At 47.0% G+C, this 20,880-nt stretch overlaps 1 protein-coding gene across 1 annotated transcript; it reads left to right on the forward strand.

The window, feature by feature from the left end:
• Positions 1–19,220: 19,220 nt before the first annotated feature.
• Comtd1 (catechol-O-methyltransferase domain containing 1) lies at positions 19,221–20,831 on the forward strand. The gene is made up of 7 exons (XM_027387504.1): positions 19,221–19,314; positions 19,412–19,539; positions 19,761–19,866; positions 19,956–20,074; positions 20,149–20,203; positions 20,339–20,472; positions 20,622–20,831. Exons 1-7 carry the CDS (start codon positions 19,221–19,223, stop codon positions 20,772–20,774), a joined length of 789 nt encoding a protein of 262 aa, XP_027243305.1. The 3' UTR covers positions 20,775–20,831.
• Positions 20,832–20,880: the final 49 nt, after the last annotated feature.

The raw sequence follows: 20,880 nt of genomic DNA on the forward strand, positions 1-20,880 counted from the left end.
AAGTATGACCTGATAATTCTCTGGATTTCCTCAGTGTCCGTTGTTATGTCCCCCTTTTCATTTATGATTTTGTAAATTTGCATGTTTTCTCTCTGCCTTTTGATTAGTTTGGATAAAGGTTTGTCTATCTTGTTGATTTTCTTGAAGAACCAACTCATTGTCACATTGATTTTTTCTATTGTTTTCCTAGTTTCTACTTTATTGCCTTCAGCCATCAATTTGATTATTTCCTGGCATTTATTCCTTTGCTTCTTTTTGTTCTTAGAGCTTTCAGTTGTGCTGTTAATTCTCTAATGTGACTATTCTCCAGTTTCTTCATGTGGGCACTTAGTGCTATGAACTTTCCTCTTAGCACTGCTTTCAAAGTGTCCCATAAGTTTGGGTATGCTGTGTCTTCATTCTCATTGAATTCTAGGAAGTCTTTAATTTCTTTTTTTATTTCTTCCTTGACCCGGGAGTGGTACAATTGTGCATTGTTCAATTTCCATGAGTTTGTAGAGTTTCTGCAATTTGTGCTGTTGATGAATTCTAACTTTAAATCGTGGTGGTTATCACAATTTTTTTTTTCCTATTGAGGTCTGCTATGTTGCTGAGTATGTGGTCGATTTTACAGAAGGTTCCATGTGGCCCTGAAAAGAAGGTATATTCCTTTGTGTTTGGATTGAATGTTCTATAGATATCTATTAAACCCAATTGGGTCATAACTTCTGTTAGTTCCTTTGTTAAGTTTCTGTCTGGTGTTCCTGTCTAGTGGTGAGAGTGAGGTGTTGAAGTCTCCCACTATAAGGTTGTGAGGTTTTATGTGTGATTTGAGCTTTAGTAACGTTTCTTTTACAATTGTGGATGCCTTAGTATTTGGGGCATAGACGTTCAGAATTGAGACATCATCTTGATGGATTTCTCCTGTGATGAGTATGAAATTACCTTCTTCATCTCTTTTGATTGATTTTAGTTTAAAGTCCAACTTGTTAGATATTATGATTGCTACACTTGCTTCTTTCTTGGGTCTATTTGATTGAAAAATTTTTTCCCAACCCTTAACTCGGAAGTACCATCTGTCTTTGAAGTTGATGTTTCTTGTATGCAGCAGAAGGATGGATTCTGTCTTCCTATCCATTCTATTGGCCTGTATCTTTTTATAGGCAAGCTAAGAACACTAATATTGATGGATATTAATGACCATTGATTGTTAATTCTTGTTTTAGATTTGGTGGTGGTGGTGGTATTTTGTGTGGATTTCTCCCCCTTTTTTCTTTTGGCTGGTGGTAAAGTGGGATTATCTATTGTCTATATTTTTGTGGGTGTAATTAACTTCCTTAAGTTGGAGTTTTCCTAGCAGAACTTTCTGTAGGGCTGGATTAGGGGATATGTATTGTTTAAATCTGGCTTTGTCATGGAATATCTTGTTTTCTCCATCTATAGTGATTGAAAGCTTTGCTGGGTATAGTAGTCTGGGCAGGCAACCGTGGTCTCTTAGGGTTTGTAGAATATCTATCCAGGACCTTCTGGCTTTCAGAATTTCCATGGAGAAGTCAGATGTAATTCTGATGGGTTTGCCTTTAAATGTTGCTTGGCCTTTTTCCTTTGCTGCTCTTAATATTCCTTCTTTATTCTGTATGTTTGGGGTTTTGATTATTATATAGCAAGGGGACTTTTGTGGTCCATTCTATTTGTTGTTCTGTAAGCTTCTTGTACTTTCATTGGCATGTATTTCTTTAGGTTGGGAAAGTTTTCTTCTATGATTTTATTGACTATGTTTTCTGCACCTCTGAGGTGGGTTTCTTCACTCTCTTCTATACCTATTATTCTTGGGTTTGGTCTTTTCAGTGTCCCATATTTCCTGGATATTTTGTATTAGGGTTTTGTTGAGCTTAAGATTTTCTTTGGTCGATGAATCTTTCTCCTAGTGTATCTTCAACACCTGAGATTCTGTCTTCCATCTCTTGTATTCTGTTGGTTATGCTTGCATGTGTAGTTCCTGATCATTTACCTAGCTTTTCTATTTCCAGCTTTCCCTCAGACTGTGTTTTTTTTGTTGTTTTTGTTTTTTCTCAGTGTGGTGGTTTGAGTAAGAATGCCCCCCATTGCCAAGCAGTGGCAGCGCATGCCTTTAGTCCCTGCACTTGGGAGGCAGAGACAGGCAGAAGCAGGCAGTTCTATGCGAGTTCAAGGCCAGCCCAGTCTACACAGACAGTGCCAGGACAGGCTCCAAGGCTACACAGAGAAACCTTATCTTGAAAAATGGGGGGGGAAATGGCATCCCCCATAGGCCCATATATTTCAATGTTTAGTCATCAGGAAATGGCAATATTTGAGAAGAATTAGGAAGTGTGGCCTTGTTGGAAAAAGTGTGTCACTGGGGGTGGGCTTTCAGGTTTCAAAAGCCCACACCGTTTCAAGTCCCAGCCAGTGGACTATGATATAGCTTTCAGCTGCTGCCCCAGTGCCATGTGTGCCACCATGTCCCCAGCCATAATGATAATCGACCAAACCTCTGAAACTGTAAGCCACCCCAATTAAATGCTTTCTCTTATAAGAGTTGCCTTGGAGCTGGGCGGTGGTGGCACACACCTTTAATTCCAGCACTCGGGAGGCAGAGGCAGGAGGATCTCTGTGAGTTCGAGACCAGCCTGGTCTATAAGAGCTAGTTCCAGGACATCCTCCAAAGCCACAGAGAAACCCTGTCTCGGAAAAAAAAAAAGAGTTGCCTTGGTCATGGTGTCTCTTCACAGCCATAGAAGAGCAACTACTAAGATATACAGTGACAAGAAAACCTACCATATCTGATGAGGAAAGTTACATATTTTGAGACTACAGCACAAGGAGTCAGTGAGTGAATTATTTTATCCTGCAGCTAGCAAAACCCTAGAGCTGGAGCTGCCCCTGCCTGAGGAAGCTCACATCACCCCACTGTGTGCTCTGGTTGCCAGGCTTGGAACACAGGCTGCTAATGTTTGCTCTGCTGAGTCTGTGTCTTTCTGTACCCTCGTTCCCTTCTACGCCCCAATCTGTCCCATTCAGAATGGGAATGTCTAGTCCACCATCACACATTGGAAGTCTCTAGGTCTGTTTTGGTTGCTGCTGTTTGTTTTTCAGCGCTCACAGCTAAGAGCATGCTTTGAGTCTTGCAGGAGACTTTGAACTTGGGCTTTTGAACAGTATATCAAAAATATTAGGGTTGCAGCAATTCTTGGAGATGGGATGAATGCATTTTTGCATTTTGAGATGAGCATGGGCCTTGTGAGGACTTTAAAGAGATGTGTCTGGGTGTCAACATGATGAGGGGCAGATTTGTTAATCTTGTCCACTTGATTGTATTGAGAAACACCTAAAAGATGGATACACTTTTGGGTGTATCCATGACGATGTTTCCAGGGAGGAACGAGATTGGAATACCCACACTGAATGCTGATGGTTCCATCTCATTGAAAAAGAGGGGAAAAGAGAGAGCGATTTATGCAAGCATTCTCTCAGGTATTTGTCACAACAACAAAAACAATAATAATAACCCAGGACTGGAGAGATGACTCAGTAATGAAGAGCACTTGATGCTCCTCCAGAATCAATTCCCAGCACCCGCATCAGGCAGCTCACAACTGCCTGGAACCCTAGCTAAGGGAATCCAGTACCTCTGGCCTCCACAGCACCTGCACTCACAGGCACAGACTCACATGCAGATGCTCATGCCTGTACATAATTCCAATAATAATAACTCTAAAAACATATGGGAGTCTATATCATTTGAAGTTGCATTATTAGGTAGATAGGACTTCACCTCTAATTTTCTCTTCTCAAATTTAAATTTCATTATTTTCACACTCTGTCTCTAATGACACATCTTTGCCTTAAAATCTATTTTGCCTGATATCAACATAAGAAGAGTAGTTTTCTTTCAATTAGTACACCCCTGATTCTTTTTCACTGTTGGACTTCCTTCTCATCTGTCTTCCACTTGAGATGAGTCTCATGAATAGTAGGCTAATCTTTTTTATTTTTCTTTTAAAGAAATGCATACTTTTTAGATTTTTTAAAATTTATTTATTATATATACAGCATTCTGCTTCCATGCATATCTGCACACCAGAAAGGGGCACCAGATCTCATAACAGATGGTTGTGAGCCACCATGTGGTTGCTGGGAATTGAACTCAGGACCTCTGGAAGAGCAGTCAGTGCTCTTAATCTCTGAGCCATCTCTCCAGCCATAGGCTAATCTTTTTTAAAGATTATTTTGTATGTATATATAGATATGAGTGCGGGTACATGCAGGGGCCAGAAGAGGGAGCTAGATCCCCTGGAGCTGGAGGTGCAAGTGGCTGTGAGCCACCCAGTGTGGGTGCTAGGAACTGAACTTGGGTCCTCTGTAATGGCAGTACTCACTCTTAACTGAGTGAGTTAAATCCAGTCTGGTAGTTTATGCTTTTTTCATTAATTTTTTAGTGAACAAACTAATGGATTCCCTTGTGTCATTTGCAGACATAATCACTGTTATCACACCTCCTGACCCCTCCACCAACCTCTCCTGTCTGCACTGGTTCCCCCTTCCTCCCCACAAATAGCCCCATTATGCTTTCATAAGTATATATTAAAACCTAGGTATTCTGTTTTTATTTCTGTGAAGCCAATTTTATTTCTAGAGATCACAAATCCATTTGTCTTTATTCCTAAGATTTGATCTTGGATGTTTGGGGAGTTGCATTATTGGGGGGGAAGGGATTGCTCTATTTTTTAAGGATTTTTGTTCTTGTATCCTTTTGAATTGATTGAAATTGGGGTTTGAGCTTGGTATTGGCACAAAAATAGACAGGTAGACCAATGGAATAGAGTTGAAAACTCTGATATTAACCCACATACCTACAAACACCTGATTTTTGACAAACAATCCAAATATATACACTGGAACAAAGAGAACATCTTCAACAAATAGTGCTGGCATAACTGGATGCAAACATGTAGAAGATTACAGATAGACCCACGCCTTTCGCCCTGCACAAAACTTAAGTCAAAATGTATCAAAGACCTCAACATAAACCCAGCACACTGAACCTATTAGAAGATAAAGTGGGAAATACCCTTGAATTAATCAGTACAGGAGACTGCTTCCTGAACATAACACCAGTAGCACAGACACTGAGATCAACAATTAATAAATGGGACCTTCTGAAACTGAGAAGCTTCTGTAAGGCAAAGGTCACAGTCAGCAAGACAAAATGACAGCCCACAGACTGGGAAAAGATATTCACCAACCCCACATCTGACAGAGGGCTGATCTCCAAAATATACAAAGAACTCAAGAAGCTATTCTCCAAAACACCAAACAATCCAATTAAAAAATGGGGTACAGAACTAAATAGACAATTCTCAATAGAGGAATCTAAAATGGCTGAAAGACACATAAGAAAGTGTTCAACATCCTTAGCCATCAGGGAAATGCAAATCAAAACAACTCTGAGATACCATCTTACTCCTGTCAGAATGGCTAAAATCAAAAACACCAATGACAGTTTATGTTGGAGAGGATGTGGAGAAAGGGGAACACTTCTCCACTGCTGGTGGGAATGCCAACTTGTACAACCACTTTGGAAATCAGTATGGCGACTCCTCAAGAAAATGGGAATGAGTCTACCACAAGATCCAGCAATTCCACTCCTAGGCATATACCCAAAAGAAGCACATTCATACAACAAGGACATCTGTTCAACCATGTTCATAGCAGCATTATTTGTAATAGCCAGAAACTGGAAGCAGCCTAGATGCCCCTCAACCAAAGAATGGATAGAGAAAATGTGGTACATTTACACAATGGAGTACTACTCAGCAGAAAAAAACAATGGAATCTTGAAATTTGCAGGAAAATGGATGGAACTCGAAGAAACCATTCTGAGCAAGGTAACCCAATCACAAAAAGACAAACATGATATGTACTCACTCATTTGTGGATTTTAGACATAGAGTAAGGGATTACCATCCTACAATCCACACTGCCAGAGAAACTAGTAAGCAAGAAGACCCTAAAAGACACAAACTTTGTCCCCTGGAGAAGGGGAAAGGGTCACTATCCCCTGAGCAAATTGAGAACATGGAAAGAGGGGGGAGGAAGCTACAAAAGTGAGAAGGGAAGAAAAGGAAGGATACAGAGGTCATGAGGAAGCAGAAATTTTGAGTCAGGTGTAGATTAGAAGAAAGGACATATGATAGGTAGGATTTTAGTTGGGGGGATGGTAGAGGAGGAAGGTAGGGAGAAGGGAACTGGGATCGTCATGTAATTCAATCTTGTTTGTAATTCAAATATATAAAAAAAATAAAAAACAAAACAAAAAGAACATCCACACTGTTCCCATAATGTCTTTACTAATTGACACTCACCAACAGTGTGGGAGAGTCTCTCGTTCTCAGCATCCTGCCAGCATCTCTCATTTCTCATCTTTTTTATGAGTCACTATGATCAAGGTGATCTCTTGTGGATTTAATTGTCATCCCCTTTGTGATAGGTGATGGGGAGCACCTTTATTATTTGTTCATGATTTGTGTATCTTCTGAGGAATGTGTCTCAGATCATTTGTCCCATTCCCCTCTTCTTTATTTCTTTTTCATTTACCTGTTTAGCTGTGCCAGAGGCTAAACCAATGGCCTCTTGCATGCTAAGAGTGAACCATGCCACAGTGGAAAGTCCCCCGCCCTCATTTAGCCATTGTTGAAACAAGATTTTTTTTTTGTCTTAATCAACATTTTTAGTTTCCATAAATGACTGGGAATGTTTGTCTTTCTGTTCCTGCCTTATTTCATTTAACATAGTGTCTTGCTCCATTCATGGTGCCACACATGACAGAATTTCACATTTTTGTGAATAGATAATATATTTTCAATACATTTTTTTTGTCTGTTGAATTCACTTTATTTTTATTCTGTAGTTTTTATTTTGAGACAAGGTCTCACTGTGTAGCAGTCTGTCCTGGAACTTGATATATAGACTAGACTTGTCTCAACTCAAAGAAATCCTTCTACCTCTACCTCCCAAGAGCTGGGATTAAAGGCATGTGCCACTATGCCTGGCTTAACTTCACTTTTTTTAAAAAGCATGTTTCAGAGTTAATAATATTCTGACGTTGGATAGATGGCTGGATGGTTAAGAACACTTGCTGTTCTAACAGAAGACCTGGGTTTGGTTTCCAGAGACTACACAGCAGTTCACAACCGTTTGTAACTCTGTTCCAGAAAATCCAACACCCTCCTCTGATCTCTGGAGGCATGTACACATAGGATGCATCTCCATGCAGACAAACACTCTACACATAGAATAGACATAAATTTGTTTGTTTCAAAGTTAGTATTTTCCTTTAATTATTCTTGTAAGTTCCAGGGAGCTGAATTGGATCCAAACAAACAGGTCAGATTCACTCCAGTTATTCAATCTTTCCCTGGTCCCAGGACTCCCTTCCCTCATGTTGAGACTCCTAGGGAACCCCTCCCTCATCTTATAATCTTCCCCTCAAGTGATAGGATCTAAGAAAATTTTTTTTCTAAACTTAACCTTGTCCTCTGCTCTGCCAACATCTTGCCAGGTCTAAGAGGCACCAGGGAGTTCCATACTGGAACTTTGATGAAACAACCAGCTACCCCAGGACGTGGCAGCACCCCAACCTTCTCAGGTCCCCCAAAGATGGTCAACGCCCCCATGTCAGCAGGAAGCAGTCTTGAGAATTTGATGCCCTTATTCCTTATTCTGCCGTGTCCAACACCCCCCCTTTTTTAATAATAAGTAAAGGTGGGATTGAAAGGTTCAGGCATTATGCTGGCCTGCCCCTGTTACCTGGTGGAAGAGGCAGTACCCTGGTCAGCCCAGGGTTCCATGGGAACTAAGTCTGCACGCTGGTGCAGAGAACCCCTTTAAAAGTCAGATCCCTGCCCATTTACGCACTCTCTACTCTTCTCCTCTTTTCTGTCTGCTTCTGCTTCTCTCTCTCTCTCTACGGCGACCGACCATGGCGGTCAGCCATTTACCCTGTTTCTCTTCTCAGTCTCCCTACTCTGCCAGGCCTATAATAAACTGCTTAATATGTCGAATATGTCTCTTAGTCTTATGTCTCATCCACCTCTTTTCTTCTTTATTTCTAATTTAAGCAAAAATTTAACAGATACTATTGTTACTAATTAGCCATTAGTCTAATCTCTTCTAACAATAAAAGTGGTAAATGATTTTTTTCTCATTTTCTCAAGAGCTTCTCTTTCCTGGTATTCTTCTATGTGACTATGATGTGTCTATATATGAATTTATTTTCATCCAGCTTGCTTGAAATCACTAGGATTCCTGCAGATGAGGACCTTTTTTGAGTCAGGGTCTTAATAGTTTAGATTCACTATTATGTATTTGGGTAAAATACATCACTGTAACAGGCTTGAACTCCCAATCCTTCTGCCACTACTTCCCAAGTGTTGGGATTACAGGCATGTACCATCACACAAAGTTAAGACGTACAGGGGTTGTCTTGTTTTGTGTTTTACTGTGTGTATTATGATATGTGTGTACATGAATGTTCATATGAGTGGGTGCAGTTTACATGGCATGGTGTGTGTGTGTGTGTGTGTGTGTGTGTGTGTGTGTGTGTGTATACGTGTGCACGCGTGTGTAGAAATCAGAAAACAAATTCAATAAACTTCGGTGTCAGCCTTCACTTTTCACCTTGCTTGAAACTGAGTCTTTCCTCATTCAGCTCTGCATATGAAGCCCTCAAATTTCAGTGAATTCTCCTATCTCCAGCTCCCATTTCCCATAGGGATGCTGGGATTGCATATATGTAAGCTACCACATCTGGCTTTCACATACCTCTAGGGACCCACTGGGGATCAGGCTAGTGTGGTAAGCACTTTACCCAATAAGGCATCTCCCTCCAGACCTAACTCACATTTTTTTTCAATAATCTTGGAAAATCATGAGCTACTGTCGTTTTAAATATTGCCTCTTTCCCATTATTTCTATAATTCCCTTCAAATAATTTGATTAATACATAGTAAAGATTTAAATTCCAACTTTAATATCTCTTAACTCCTTGTACACTTTCATTTGTCTATGTTCATTATAATTTTCCAAACCTTTTACTTTACAAATTCCAACTCCAGCTCTGTATGTTTACCATTTCAAGTTTTTCACATGTAATTAATTTAAATCTGTTTTTTTAATTATTTATTTTATTGGTGTTTTGCCTACACGTATGTGTCTGTGTGAGAGTGTCAGGTCCCTTGGAACTGGAGATACAGACAGACAGTGGTGTGCTGCTGTGTAGGGGTTGGGAGCAGAGGAACAGCCAGTGCTCTTAACCACTGAGCCATCTCTCCAGCCCTAATTTAAATCTGTTTATCAGATCTTCCTGGTGACCTTTGTAATCTCTGCCTCTTTCTTACGCACAGAGATTCAATCTGTGGAAGTCTGAGGCTGCCCAGAGAGTCACTTATTCCCTGGTAACAGTGACTTTAATTTTTTCCTGACCTCTGTAATCCTTTATCTTACAGACTCTCCCATCAACTAAAGGGGATTTCAACATTTTCCCCAACATTGTTTCATGTTCTGATGCTAACAGAGCTCTACATTCTCAGTCATTATGTAGATATTTAAAATGCCTTCGTTCTTTTTCCAGTGTGTATTCTTTGAGTTAAGAGCTATAAGGTACCTACTGAGTGCCAAGAACCGTGGTAAGGATTTGATGGAAAATAAGATGAGTGTGTTCCTGCCCAAGATAGTGCAGTCTCTCCAAGGAAGCCAGATTCTCAAGCGGGACACTGCACTTCAAAGTCACTTTTGCCCTGTTGGAGTAAGCAATGCCACAGAGACACAAGGAGCCAGAACTAACATTCTGACTGTCTCTGAGATGTCAGCAGTTATTTGAAGGAAAGGAATGTCCCATGAAGGAAAACCTGAGTTGACCTCCTACCTGGAGAGGCTTTACAGAAGCAGCCTGTTATTATTCAAGTTCGTTTTGTTACTCTGGGAGAGAGTCTAGACCCCATCCCAATCCCAAGTTAATCAGTAAATCAGTAATTCCAACCACACGCAGCAACTTTCTGAAGGGATGCTCTGGAAGACATTTTCCATCTCATAACATTTTCACTGGTGTTTCAGTTGCAACCCCAGCCATCCCATAATTCTTATTCTCTAAGCAACCATTGCTACATAGCAAGTGGCTCCAAAAGGTAGATTGTAGGTTAAACTGTGTCCCACGATGAGATAGCTTGAAGTCCTAATACCCAATACTTCAAAATGTGGCCTTATGACAAATAGGGTTATTGTAAATGTCATTAGTTTAAAGGAGGCAAGCTGGAGCCAGGCAATGGTGGTGCATGCCTTTAATCACAGCACTTGGAAGGCAAAGGCAGGTGGATCTCAGTGAGTTTGAGGCCAACCTGGTCTACTGTCTCAAAGGGGAAAAAAAATGGGCTGGAGACATGGCTTAGTGGTTAAGAACACTGGATGGTCTTCCAGAGGACCCAGGTTCAATGCTCTGCACCACATAGCAGCTCATAGCTGTCTATAATTATAGTTCCAAGGGATCGAACATCCTCACACAGACAGGGGAGATACCAATGCACATAAAAATAAAATCTTAAAAAATAAATAAAAAGAGGCAAGCTGGAAGAAGACACCCCCTCACCCTCACAATCCAAGATGATTAGTGCTCAGATGAGGGGAGAGAAATCTGGACACAGTGTAAACCAGTACAAAGGGCGATGCACGAAAAGAAGACACTTATCCACAAGCTGTGTGGGGTGCCAAGCATTGCTCAAAACATCCAAGCTGAGGGAGAGGCTAGGAGCAAACAATTCCCCCAGGACACCCTGATGAGACTATGAATTTGGCACTGGTCCCAGCAACTCTGAGTCACCCAGCACGAGTAACATATGCAACCCATGGACCCAAATACGCCATGTTTTTTTGCTCAATCTGGAGGATGCTGGAGCATCTGGCACTTTTCCCTCTGGTTCCACCAGGCACTGCAGGCATCTGATGGAGAGTGGGGGTACTGTAGAGACTCCCAATGTACATGTCTAACATCTGGCTCAAGAGACTCAAGCCGCTGGGGCTGTGTGAGCATCTCTTCATCTATGTGTCTGTGCCCAAAGAGGCTCTGGGGAAGACGGAACTCTTAGAGAACAAGCTTTCAGAAGAATCTGAGAGAAGCTCTGGCCCTTTCTAGCACAGCCAGGAGCCTCACAGCATCACTGCCCTGTGTTCTGTTCACAAAGGCTGCCCTAGATCATTGACCACAGACAAGGCTGGGGATACAGAATATTCCATGTTTCCAGACCACTACAATAGCTAGATTGGGACCTCTGGCATGGGAGCTAGAAAATCTAAGACAGCACAGCCTGCCTGGAACCTGGGACACAGAGAGGGGAAAACCAAGTGAGCAGGACTAGCAGACTCCTGGAAGCAATGTGGCTCCCCTTGCCCAGCCTGAGTCTCTGGGCTACTACTAGGAAAGCCACCACTCTGTCCTACCACCAGCAGACAGTCCTGATGAGTTCCAGCTCCAAGAAGAAGCTGAGGGCACTGGCACTGTCCTGGACCTGGGCACAGATAACCCCCAAGCTGACGTCAGCCCTGGCCTACCTGTGCCTCTGCCCAAAGGTGGCAAAGGGGCAGTGCCAGGGTTCTGTACTGGACAAAGCCATTCCTTTCATCCTGAGTCAAAGGCCTTACACAGAGTCCCAAGTCTCAGAGAAGGGTCCCCACACAAGTGCAGCAATATCCTCCAGGGCCTGGGAGCTCAGGTTCACATGTAACACAACTACTGTCTCCTTCAAACCCCAGCTCTGGCTCCCGGGTTCTCTGCCTTATGGAATCTTCTCCCTCCCTAGTCTACCACTCTGCTGACAAGGAGGAAGCAGTGGAAGCCCTGTGGGACTCCAGATGACCAGGGAAAGACTTACCTAGGAAGAGTTCTGTGAGTGTGTGGGGCAGGGCTAGGCAGGGTCAGTGAGAGAGCCTCTGCTCTTCAGGACACATCCCAGGGCTTTGGAGCCTGAAGGGACCCCAAGATCCTCCTTCTGCCACCACACAGATAGGAAACTGAGGCCTGTACCAACAGGACTTCCTGACACATAGCAGAGTCAGGGCAAAAGTATCGTGGGCTCTGAGCTCCTCTTCATGGTTGGATGGCGTCCCGGACAGACAGGGTTCAAGCCAGGAAACGTGTCTGCACAATCTGTCCCCACATACAGCGGCCCCAGGCAAGAGGCAGAGAGGAAAGGAAGAAGGTTAAAGCCGAAGGGAGGGTGGGCCAGAGGGAGGACTCACAGCTGAAGAGCCTCTAAGCTTCCACACAGCCATTCCACACAGCCATTCCACCCCTCCTCGGTCACACCCCGCCCAGATAGAGAGAAGAGACTCGTGCCTTCCTGCCTGCCAGGTGGAAGTGGTTGTCTCCAAGGAGGGACACGTGCAAGCCATGGGCAGCAAACTTCCACAGGTAGGGACAGGTGAGCAACAAGTTAGCGGTAAAGGAAGCAGGTCTCCTCCCCAGGGGCTCAGAGCCACCCTGAAATTCTCAGCACAGAACAGTGTCAGGACTACGAAACCTCGACCTTGGTTGCCTCATAAAGAACCAGGGCGCACTGGAAGGGGCTGGGTGTTCCCACCCATCTCTGCTCTTCTATCTGGTTCTATTCCCCCATTAAAGCTCCCGCCAGGCCTCCTCTGCCCCCATCACTTCCTTCAGCAGTAGGAGAACCAGTGAGGCCCAAGTGGGCTTTCTACTCCATCAAGCTGAGTTTCCCTAGAGAGGGCTGGGCCAGCAGCTTCTTGATGTTAAGACAAGCCTGCCTGCCCGCCTGCCTACCTAGTGGGCCTGGGGAGTCAGTATTTCAAGATTGTAAGTACCGAGACCACACTGGCTTGTCAGTAAATTCATTAAGCCATTACATAGGCTTGAATTATTCAGTGCTCAGGAGGCCGCCTCAGGAATGCAGCGAGCACAGCTGATGTGGGCATTAGGGGGATGGATGGAGTCGGTGCCAGGCATGGCTGGTGCCACCATGATGGGTCTGGGCCTGAGAGGTTGCTGGGCCTAGAAGGCACTGGAGACCCTGGGTGCTCCTAGAGGCTGGCATGACTACAGAGAGATGCTCCCCTCCGAGGGCCCTACCTGTACCACCACTTCCTAGCGTGTGACCTACAGACGATGGCTGACCTCTCTGAGTCTTCAGTTTCTTCATATATGAAATGTGGCAGGTGGCGAATGCCTTTAATCACAGCACTCAGGAGGCAGAGGCAGGCAGATCTCTGTGAGTTCGAGGCCTATCTACAGAGCAAGTTCCAGGACAGCCAGTGCTGTTACACGGACAAACTCTGTCTCAAAAAACAAAACAAAACAAAAAAGTGGCAATATGCTAAATGTTCCCAGTAACCACCATCCTTCATTTCAACTTTAAAGTCACAACTGCTTTTTTCGTAATTACAAAAATAAAAGTTATCTCTTGGCGCAAGTGTAACCATGTGGCTGCTGTCCAAAGAATAAAAGTGGAAGTCTGTGGGGACCCTCGGGATATTGTTCCACTTCATGAAAAGGAAGTGGGTCCTGTTTCGTCCCTTCCTCTTTCTCGATTATCTGAGTATGGCTGGAGCTCAAGCAGCTATCTTACCCAAAGAGAAGCCACACGATGAGGAAGGCTTTTCCTGCAGGATAGTGTGGTCCTCAAAAACTGTAAGTCCTGAAAGCAGAGCACCTGGGTCAAATCTCTACTCAACCACTTATAAGCTGTGCAATATGGGGTAAGTTGCTTTACCTCTCTGTGCTTCAGCTTTCACATTGATGAGATGGCGGCACCTGGCACCCTATTGGTGTGTGGTTTAAAAGGGCCAATAGGAAATCCTAAGGAGTGGCCAGGACACAGTAAGACTGGTCTAAGTATTAACTGATATTATCCCGTTTACACACCTGGCAGGATTCCCTGTACAGCTCTGGAATTCCACTCCAGGTGACTGTGCTCTTGGCAGCAAAGCCAGGGACGTTGCAAGCTCCAGCTAGGGCAAAAGCAACTTTCTTTGCAAGGGAAAAAGAAAAAGAAAGGGTCCAGCCGGACGTAGCACAGGAGCATGCTTCAGCCAATCAGATGTACTGTCCGAGCAAACCTGTTGAACCAGCAGAAAGGCAATGTGACTACCACTCCCTTTGCGGTGGTTGTGGTGTAGTCTCACCAAGACATGAGGGCTGTGGTAAGCGCTGGACTTTCGTTAGAGCAGTCTTAAGATGGGACAGGTGAAACGACATCCCCGCTGAGCCGCTGGGCCTCTCCGGGCAGTTTAGAAAGACTCAGTTGTTTGTTGTAAAGTCAAACCTGCTATTTGCCACAAGGTGGCGCTGTGGCTTGTCATCCAGAAACCCTGCCGCGCACACTGTACTGTCCAAATCCGCTTATCGGAGGGTGGAGGCAGGAGAGCGTCCGCCTCCTTATAACCATTCAGGAAGGTTTGGGGTTTGTGGCAGGCCAAATTTTGGTTCCAAGACCTCTGCCACAGACGTTGCTTTTGGTACAACCTTACCTCTTACTTGGCAAAGGAGACCTTGCAGATGAAACCTTAGTTCCTAGCCAGCTCACCCGAAAACAGGGCGATCAGGAAGTCTCCACATGAGCTCCCCCACATCCCCGGAAGCCAAGAAGGAAGGCAGAGAGATCAGAAGTACCAGAAGATCCCAGGTGCCATGACTGGCCTTTGAGATGCAGTACTCTCAAAGGAGGTGAACTGTGCTCCTGAACTTGAAAGAGGCTGTCACCCCGACCACTGCTAGCCTCTGGAGACCACAAGTCCTGACCTCGCAGGGCGTCCTTACCTCGCAGGACTGTGCACTGGTATTTTTAAGCTATTAGTTTTGCGGACATTTAAGATACAGCAATAGAAAACTAAGACAGAAAAAAAAAAAAAACATCCACACGGCAGTCAGTGACAAAACACGTGAAAAAATCCAAAAAGGAAGAAGAAGAAGAAGAAGAAGAAGAAGAAGAAGAAGAAGAAGAAGAAGAAGAAGAAGAAGAAGAAGAAGAAGCCGCCAGCAGCTAGGCAGTGGTGGCTCACGCCTTTGATCCCAACACTCAGGAGGCAGAGGCAGGCAGATCTTTGTGAGTTCAAGGTCAACCTGATCTACAGAGCTAGTTCCAGGACAGCCAGGACTACACAAAAAGAAACCCTGTCTTGAGAAAACCAAAAAAAGAGCTAGAGAAAAATCAGCAAGGTACTGGCCCCTGTAATTCTGGTACTTGAGAGACTAAAGTGGGAAGAACAGAAGATCAAGGCTAACCTGGGTTATATAGGGAGATGCCATCTTGAAAGAAGGTTAGGAAGACTGTTGATTTGGCTCATAATTTCAGTTTTTGGTTCACAGTTGTCCAACCAGTCACTGTGTGTATATGGTGGCCCGAGTTGCCATAAGGCTGTTTATTTCATGAAGAATGGGAAGTAGTTACAGAGGAAAGGTGGGGTCCCGATACTCCACAGTCACACCCCACAATGACCCTGCTTCCTCTAACTAGGCTGCTCCACTCCCAATATCCCCACACACAGGCCACCAAACCTCTAAGATCCAAAGCATAATGATCATGTTTTATCCAACTGAGGAGGTTCTAAGCTCACCCAGGGTGAGGACAGTGATGGGTCCCACGTTTGAACCCCAGTCTGTCTAACCCTGGGGGCCCATGTTGTTGCTTCCGTATTTGGCCTCTCAAATAAGGAAACTGAGGCATTTTGGCTGTTGTCAGCACCAGCTACCAGCATCTAAGCATAGAAGCTGCCCAGTCTGTGAGTTCCTCCCCAGCCAGTTTGAGGACCTAGAAACCCCTGCTTTGTGGTCTATCGCCTCAGACCACTTACTTGAATTGCCCTTGGGGTCCTCAGAGTCTCAGTCTAGCCTCCCAAAACCTCAAGAGGTGCTGCCTTCCCTTCAGAGTCTAGCAGACCTGACCAGATGTGATAGAGCCAGGCTGCAAGCTTCTCTCTATGAGACCGGGGCAGGGAAGCCCTGGGACTCCATCCAAAGATGTCTTGACAGCCCAGCTGAAAGAGAAGCTAACCAAATATAGAAAGGGCCCAGGAGGGCCCAAAGGGAAGAAGAGGGTTCCTGGGGGCCACTCAGGGATGGCCAGATGGTTGCTGAGGCCCTCGCAGGCCTGAGGGATCCTACTTCATGTCCTGACATCTCTATTCTATACCAGGAATGAGTAGGAGCCCTTGTGAGCCCAATCACACACAGTTCAGTGCTGTGTACAGCCTATTTAAAGCACCAAACCCAGGGGTTTGTAAGAATCAAACCAACACCCAGAAGCCCTGGACACACTGGGCCAACTTTCTATCTCACAGCAAGTACGAAGCAGCTAGCGTCCTCTGGTGGAACGTGAGCACTGTAATGACGCAGTCCCTGTGGAACCCTATCACCCCCAACCCCCTCCCAACCCCAACCCCCCACCCCGCCCCATGATTTGCCTCAACTGCCTGGCTCCTGGAGACAAGTTCCTTGGTTCAATTTAATCCTGTCTTCACTTTGTGCTCTGGCCTGCCTAATCCCAGGGGTGGGGGTGGGACTCTGAAGAGAGGACAAGTCTATGTGATGTTAGCAGGGCTGGAAGAAAGAAAAGTGGGAAGACATTAGGCAAAAACTCAAGGGTCTGTCCTATCCCTGTGTCTATGAACAGCTGTGACCCAATTTGGCCAAGAATGTCCATTTATCTACATGCACACAGCTCCATGCCCACTGTCAAGTTCACTGCCAAAGAGAAGGAGCAAAACCCTTGCCTTGACTTCAGCTCCTGCCTTCTAAGACAAGGCCCTGCAACAGATCGGGAGGCTTGACATTCTGCTCTCTTCATTGTGCACTGCAGTGGAAGAGACAAGAGGTGAGGAGCAAAAGGGGAGGGAGGTGGAAAAATTAAATTTGCGTGATCAGCAAGGTTTCAAACAATCGCTCGCCAACTGAAGTGGGTGCCACGTGTATAAGTCATTCTGTTTTATAGACCATTAGGGTCTCCAGAGAGAATCTGCATAGAGACCAGTGCTTTCTGTTGAAATTAAAATGTCAGAGAAAAAGAAATAGAACAAAACAGGGAATCTGCAATTAATTACCAGGCCATAAAAATTCAATAATCAGGAGGCAGAGCGGCCGCAGGCCCAGAGGTATCAGAGCTAACGTAACAGGAATGGAAGGCATTAATCTTTTCAAATTAGTTTTTTAATCTGACGGGGATATATGGTGACATGGCTCCCCACTCGCCTGCTCCCCCCACCCCCATCTCTCCTGCCTGAAGCTAGGCTGTGGGAGGAAGGCTGTGGTGTGCACTGGGGACTTGCAGGCCACCAGGATCCCAAGATGTGGGAGAAAGGGCTCCAGTTAAAGCCAGGCTTCCTGTGCCTCACACTGCGGCTGAGGTCCTGAGGTGACAGGACCGCCTATTCCCACTGTGTGCATCCCAGAGAAGGTGAAGATGGTGGGATTAAGGAGAGAAGGCAGCTGGACAGTGAGTTTGGGGAGGTGACCAGTTCAGGGCTTCCCTTTCCTTCCCTGGAAAATGGGAACAATACCGTGCTTCAAGAGCGGCTGGGTATACAGCATCTGGCACCAAATACATGTTCAGCATAGGCTTCCGTTGTCCCTGTTTTGACCACTGGCCAGCACATTGTTCAGAAAGCATGCATTTAATGCCGGGTGTGTGCTCAACCCTAAGGAATTTCCTCTCCCTCGGTCCTTACCTGGAGATCATGGCTCAGAACCCAGCTGAATGCAAACAAAGAGCTTGTCTAGGGGCAGGTTCCAGGAGCAGCTGGGAGAGCTCACCACACACCTAGAGAAAGCAGGTTTCTCTTCTGTCCGGCTACACCCTGGGGCAGACTCTGATAGGTCAAGAAGCCAATTTACCCTGATTGTGGATGGAGGCGATGCTCTCTGGCCCCTGAGCCCTGCCCTTACCTCCTGTGGCCCAGGATTCCAGCTGCTCAGCTATATTTGGCCTTGCTAGGCAGGGCCCCTCACTCATCCTGCACCAGTTTGCTTGCCTTCAGAGGGTCTTAGGACCCGGCCAGTGTTGTTAGAAACAGGCTTTCAGCCGAGTGGTGGTGGTGCACGTCTTTAATCCCAGAGTCCAGAGGCAGGTGGATCTTTGTGAGTTCGAGGCCAGCCCAATCTTCAGAGTGAGTTTCAGGACTACCAGGGTTGTTACACAAAGAAACCTGTCTTGAGAAACAGACAGACAGACAGACAGACAGACAGACAGACAGACAGACAAAAGAAACAGGCTTTCAGGGCAACCACCTCAGGGGCCCTGTGGATTGCAATGCTTTTAAAGATAGCACAGATAGACTACAAAGCCTGTCTGTAAGGCCTGTGCCTGTGGTGTTTTTACTCGCAACTCTGTCAGGTGCTGTGTGCAGTGAGGACTAGTAATGACTTCACTGTATAGAAAAGGGGATAGTAACAAGCCACAAACCACTACTGCCTTCCCCTTCCACCAGAGTTCAGCATACAGTAGGTATTCAATAAATGCCTAGGGCGTACTGGTCTATAGAATAGCCCTGCATGGGGAACTCAACTGCCACGTGTCAAGATGCCCTCTATAGCCAATGACCATAACAGCAGCTACTGCTATTGAGCGCCTACGGTGTGCAAGGAAGCTGGTGCCTTTTGTGGTAAGACTGTAACCCCTGCTTTACAAAAGGAAAGTCAGAAAGACGACAGGCACAAAATGCTACACCCAGCATCTTAGCCACTGAGGATAGTTTTCTTGGAACCCACCAACCAAGCCCACCCCAGAGCTCCTGAAGCCCAGTCTCTCCAAACCAGGTCCTTGGATACTTCAACTTGGGCACCTCTCCAGGCAAAGTTCCTCGAGTCTCTCCGAATTCCTCCATTGACTACACAGTCACTTGTCACCTTAATCACCCACTCCCTATGCTCACATATGCTCAGCAACAATGGCAACCAGGAAGAGCGATTACACTGCCGACACACCAAGAGCACCAGGTGCAGGGCTTGCTCCACGGCCCGACGCAGTTCCACGTGCGGCCACCGAGTGGCGCGTGGTTCTCTCAACCTAACCTTGCAATGCGGCGATGTGTCACCAGATGGTGCCCGAGGCCGCGGCTGTACGGGCAGGGCCTGGACAAGGTGGAGCCCAGTCGGCCCACTAGTCCCAGTCTCATTCTCGCTACTCCAGCACACGTGACCACGGCCGCCGCCTGCTACCCGCACCATGGCCCAGCCATTGCTCCGAATATCTGTTCCCGCTGCGCTGGCCCTGGGCTCGGCCGCGCTGGGCGCCGCCTTCGCCACTGGTCTCTTGCTGGGTGAGCTGCTACAGTCCCGGGAACGGGAGGGCGCGGAGCAGAACCAGAGAACCCGATCAGAACCCCAGGCCCTGATCCAGCACCCTTTTCCCGGCAGGGAGATGGTGGCCTGCGTGGGGGTCCAGGCGACAGCAGCGCCTGCTGCCCCCTGAGGACAATCCCCTGTGGCAGTATCTGCTGAGCCGCTCCATGCGGGAGCACCCGGCGCTGCGGAGCCTGCGACTGGTCAGTAGGACTAGAGGACCAGAACAGGCTCCTCACGTCCCAGCGTGGTGGATCTCACGTGGCTGTGTGACCTTGGGCTGGGCAGAGGCCCACTCTGGGCTTCCGGGTTCTCTGATCCCTGTCCCCTTTTGGCCACATCTGCCACCGCGCCCCTGCAAGATTCAAACCTGTGCGGGGTCGGGTGATTGGCAGGAACGGTACCACCTTCTCCCCACATACAGCTGACCCTGAAGCATCCGCAAGGGGATTCCATGATGACCTGTGAGCAGGCCCAGCTTCTGGCCAACCTGGCGCGGCTCATCAAGGCGGAGAAAGCTCTGGACCTGGGTAGGCGCGCGCAGTCAGGGTCGCTGGGAACCCGGGTCACCGGGCCGTCTTACACCCTGGATTGAGCCTGTGGGCGTCCCGGTCCACAGGTACTTTCACAGGCTACTCCGCCCTGGCGCTAGCACTGGCGCTTCCCGAAGCTGGCCGCGTGGTAACCTGCGAGGTGGACACGGAGCCCCCGGAGCTGGGACGGCCCCTGTGGAAGCAGGTGAGAATCCTATGCCTACGGCCGCGCGGGCTCGGGCTCGGGGGCGTGCCGGTCTGACCGGCCTCCTTCCACAGGCCGAAGTGGAACAGAAGATCGACCTTCGACTGCAGCCCGCCCTGCAGACTTTGGGTGAGCACCGGCACGGGAGGGGCCCTGCCTGCACTTTCCAACCTAGGGAACAAAGCTGGCGACCCTGAACCTTGGGCAGGGGCTTCCTGCCACCGGGACCGCAGCTCAGCTGCACCTGCCCTCTGTCCCCGCAAGATGAGCTCCTAGCGGCGGGCGAGGCCGGAACCTTCGATGTAGCGGTGGTGGACGCCGACAAGGAGAACTGTACCGCCTACTACGAGCGCTGTCTACAGCTGCTACGCCCCGGAGGCATGCTCGCCGTGCTCAGAGTAAGGACTAGCGAAAGCTAGACTGCTCCCCAGCCGGGGTCTGTCCCTTCTTGTCTTGGCCCCTCCCATCCCCAAGCCCCGCCCAGAGCACCATAGGCCCCATCTCTCCCTCCCCCATTCCCGATGGCCCCGCCCCTCCCTCCCTCCAGGTGCTGTGGCGCGGAGAGGTGCTACAGCCTAAACCCAAGGACAAGGCTGCGGAGTGCGTGCGGAACCTGAATGAGCGCATCCTGCGGGACGCCAGGGTGTACATCAGCCTCCTGCCCTTGGGTGATGGGCTCTCCTTGGCCTTCAAGATCTAAGAACCGCAGCCAGTGACTTTAAGTTTTAAACGACAATAAAAGGACTAAGCCACACGACCTTCTGAGCATCCATATCTGGCGTTCATTAGGTGGTGCTCCCTACAGG

This window comes from Cricetulus griseus, assembly GCF_003668045.3.
Source record: "Cricetulus griseus strain 17A/GY chromosome 1 unlocalized genomic scaffold, alternate assembly CriGri-PICRH-1.0 chr1_1, whole genome shotgun sequence".
Taxonomy (NCBI): Eukaryota; Metazoa; Chordata; class Mammalia; order Rodentia; family Cricetidae; genus Cricetulus; species Cricetulus griseus.

Excerpts from the sequence above, each read along its gene's own strand:
- Comtd1 (XM_027387504.1), top strand. The coding sequence starts at position 19,221 with ATGGCCCAGCCATTGCTCCGAATATCTGTTCCCGCTGCGCTGGCCCTG. Across the intron at positions 19,867-19,955 it reads GGAGAAAGCTCTGGACCTGG|GTACTTTCACAGGCTACTCC; the intron begins GTAGGCGCGCGC and ends CCCGGTCCACAG. Across the intron at positions 20,204-20,338 it reads GCCCGCCCTGCAGACTTTGG|ATGAGCTCCTAGCGGCGGGC; the intron begins GTGAGCACCGGC and ends TGTCCCCGCAAG.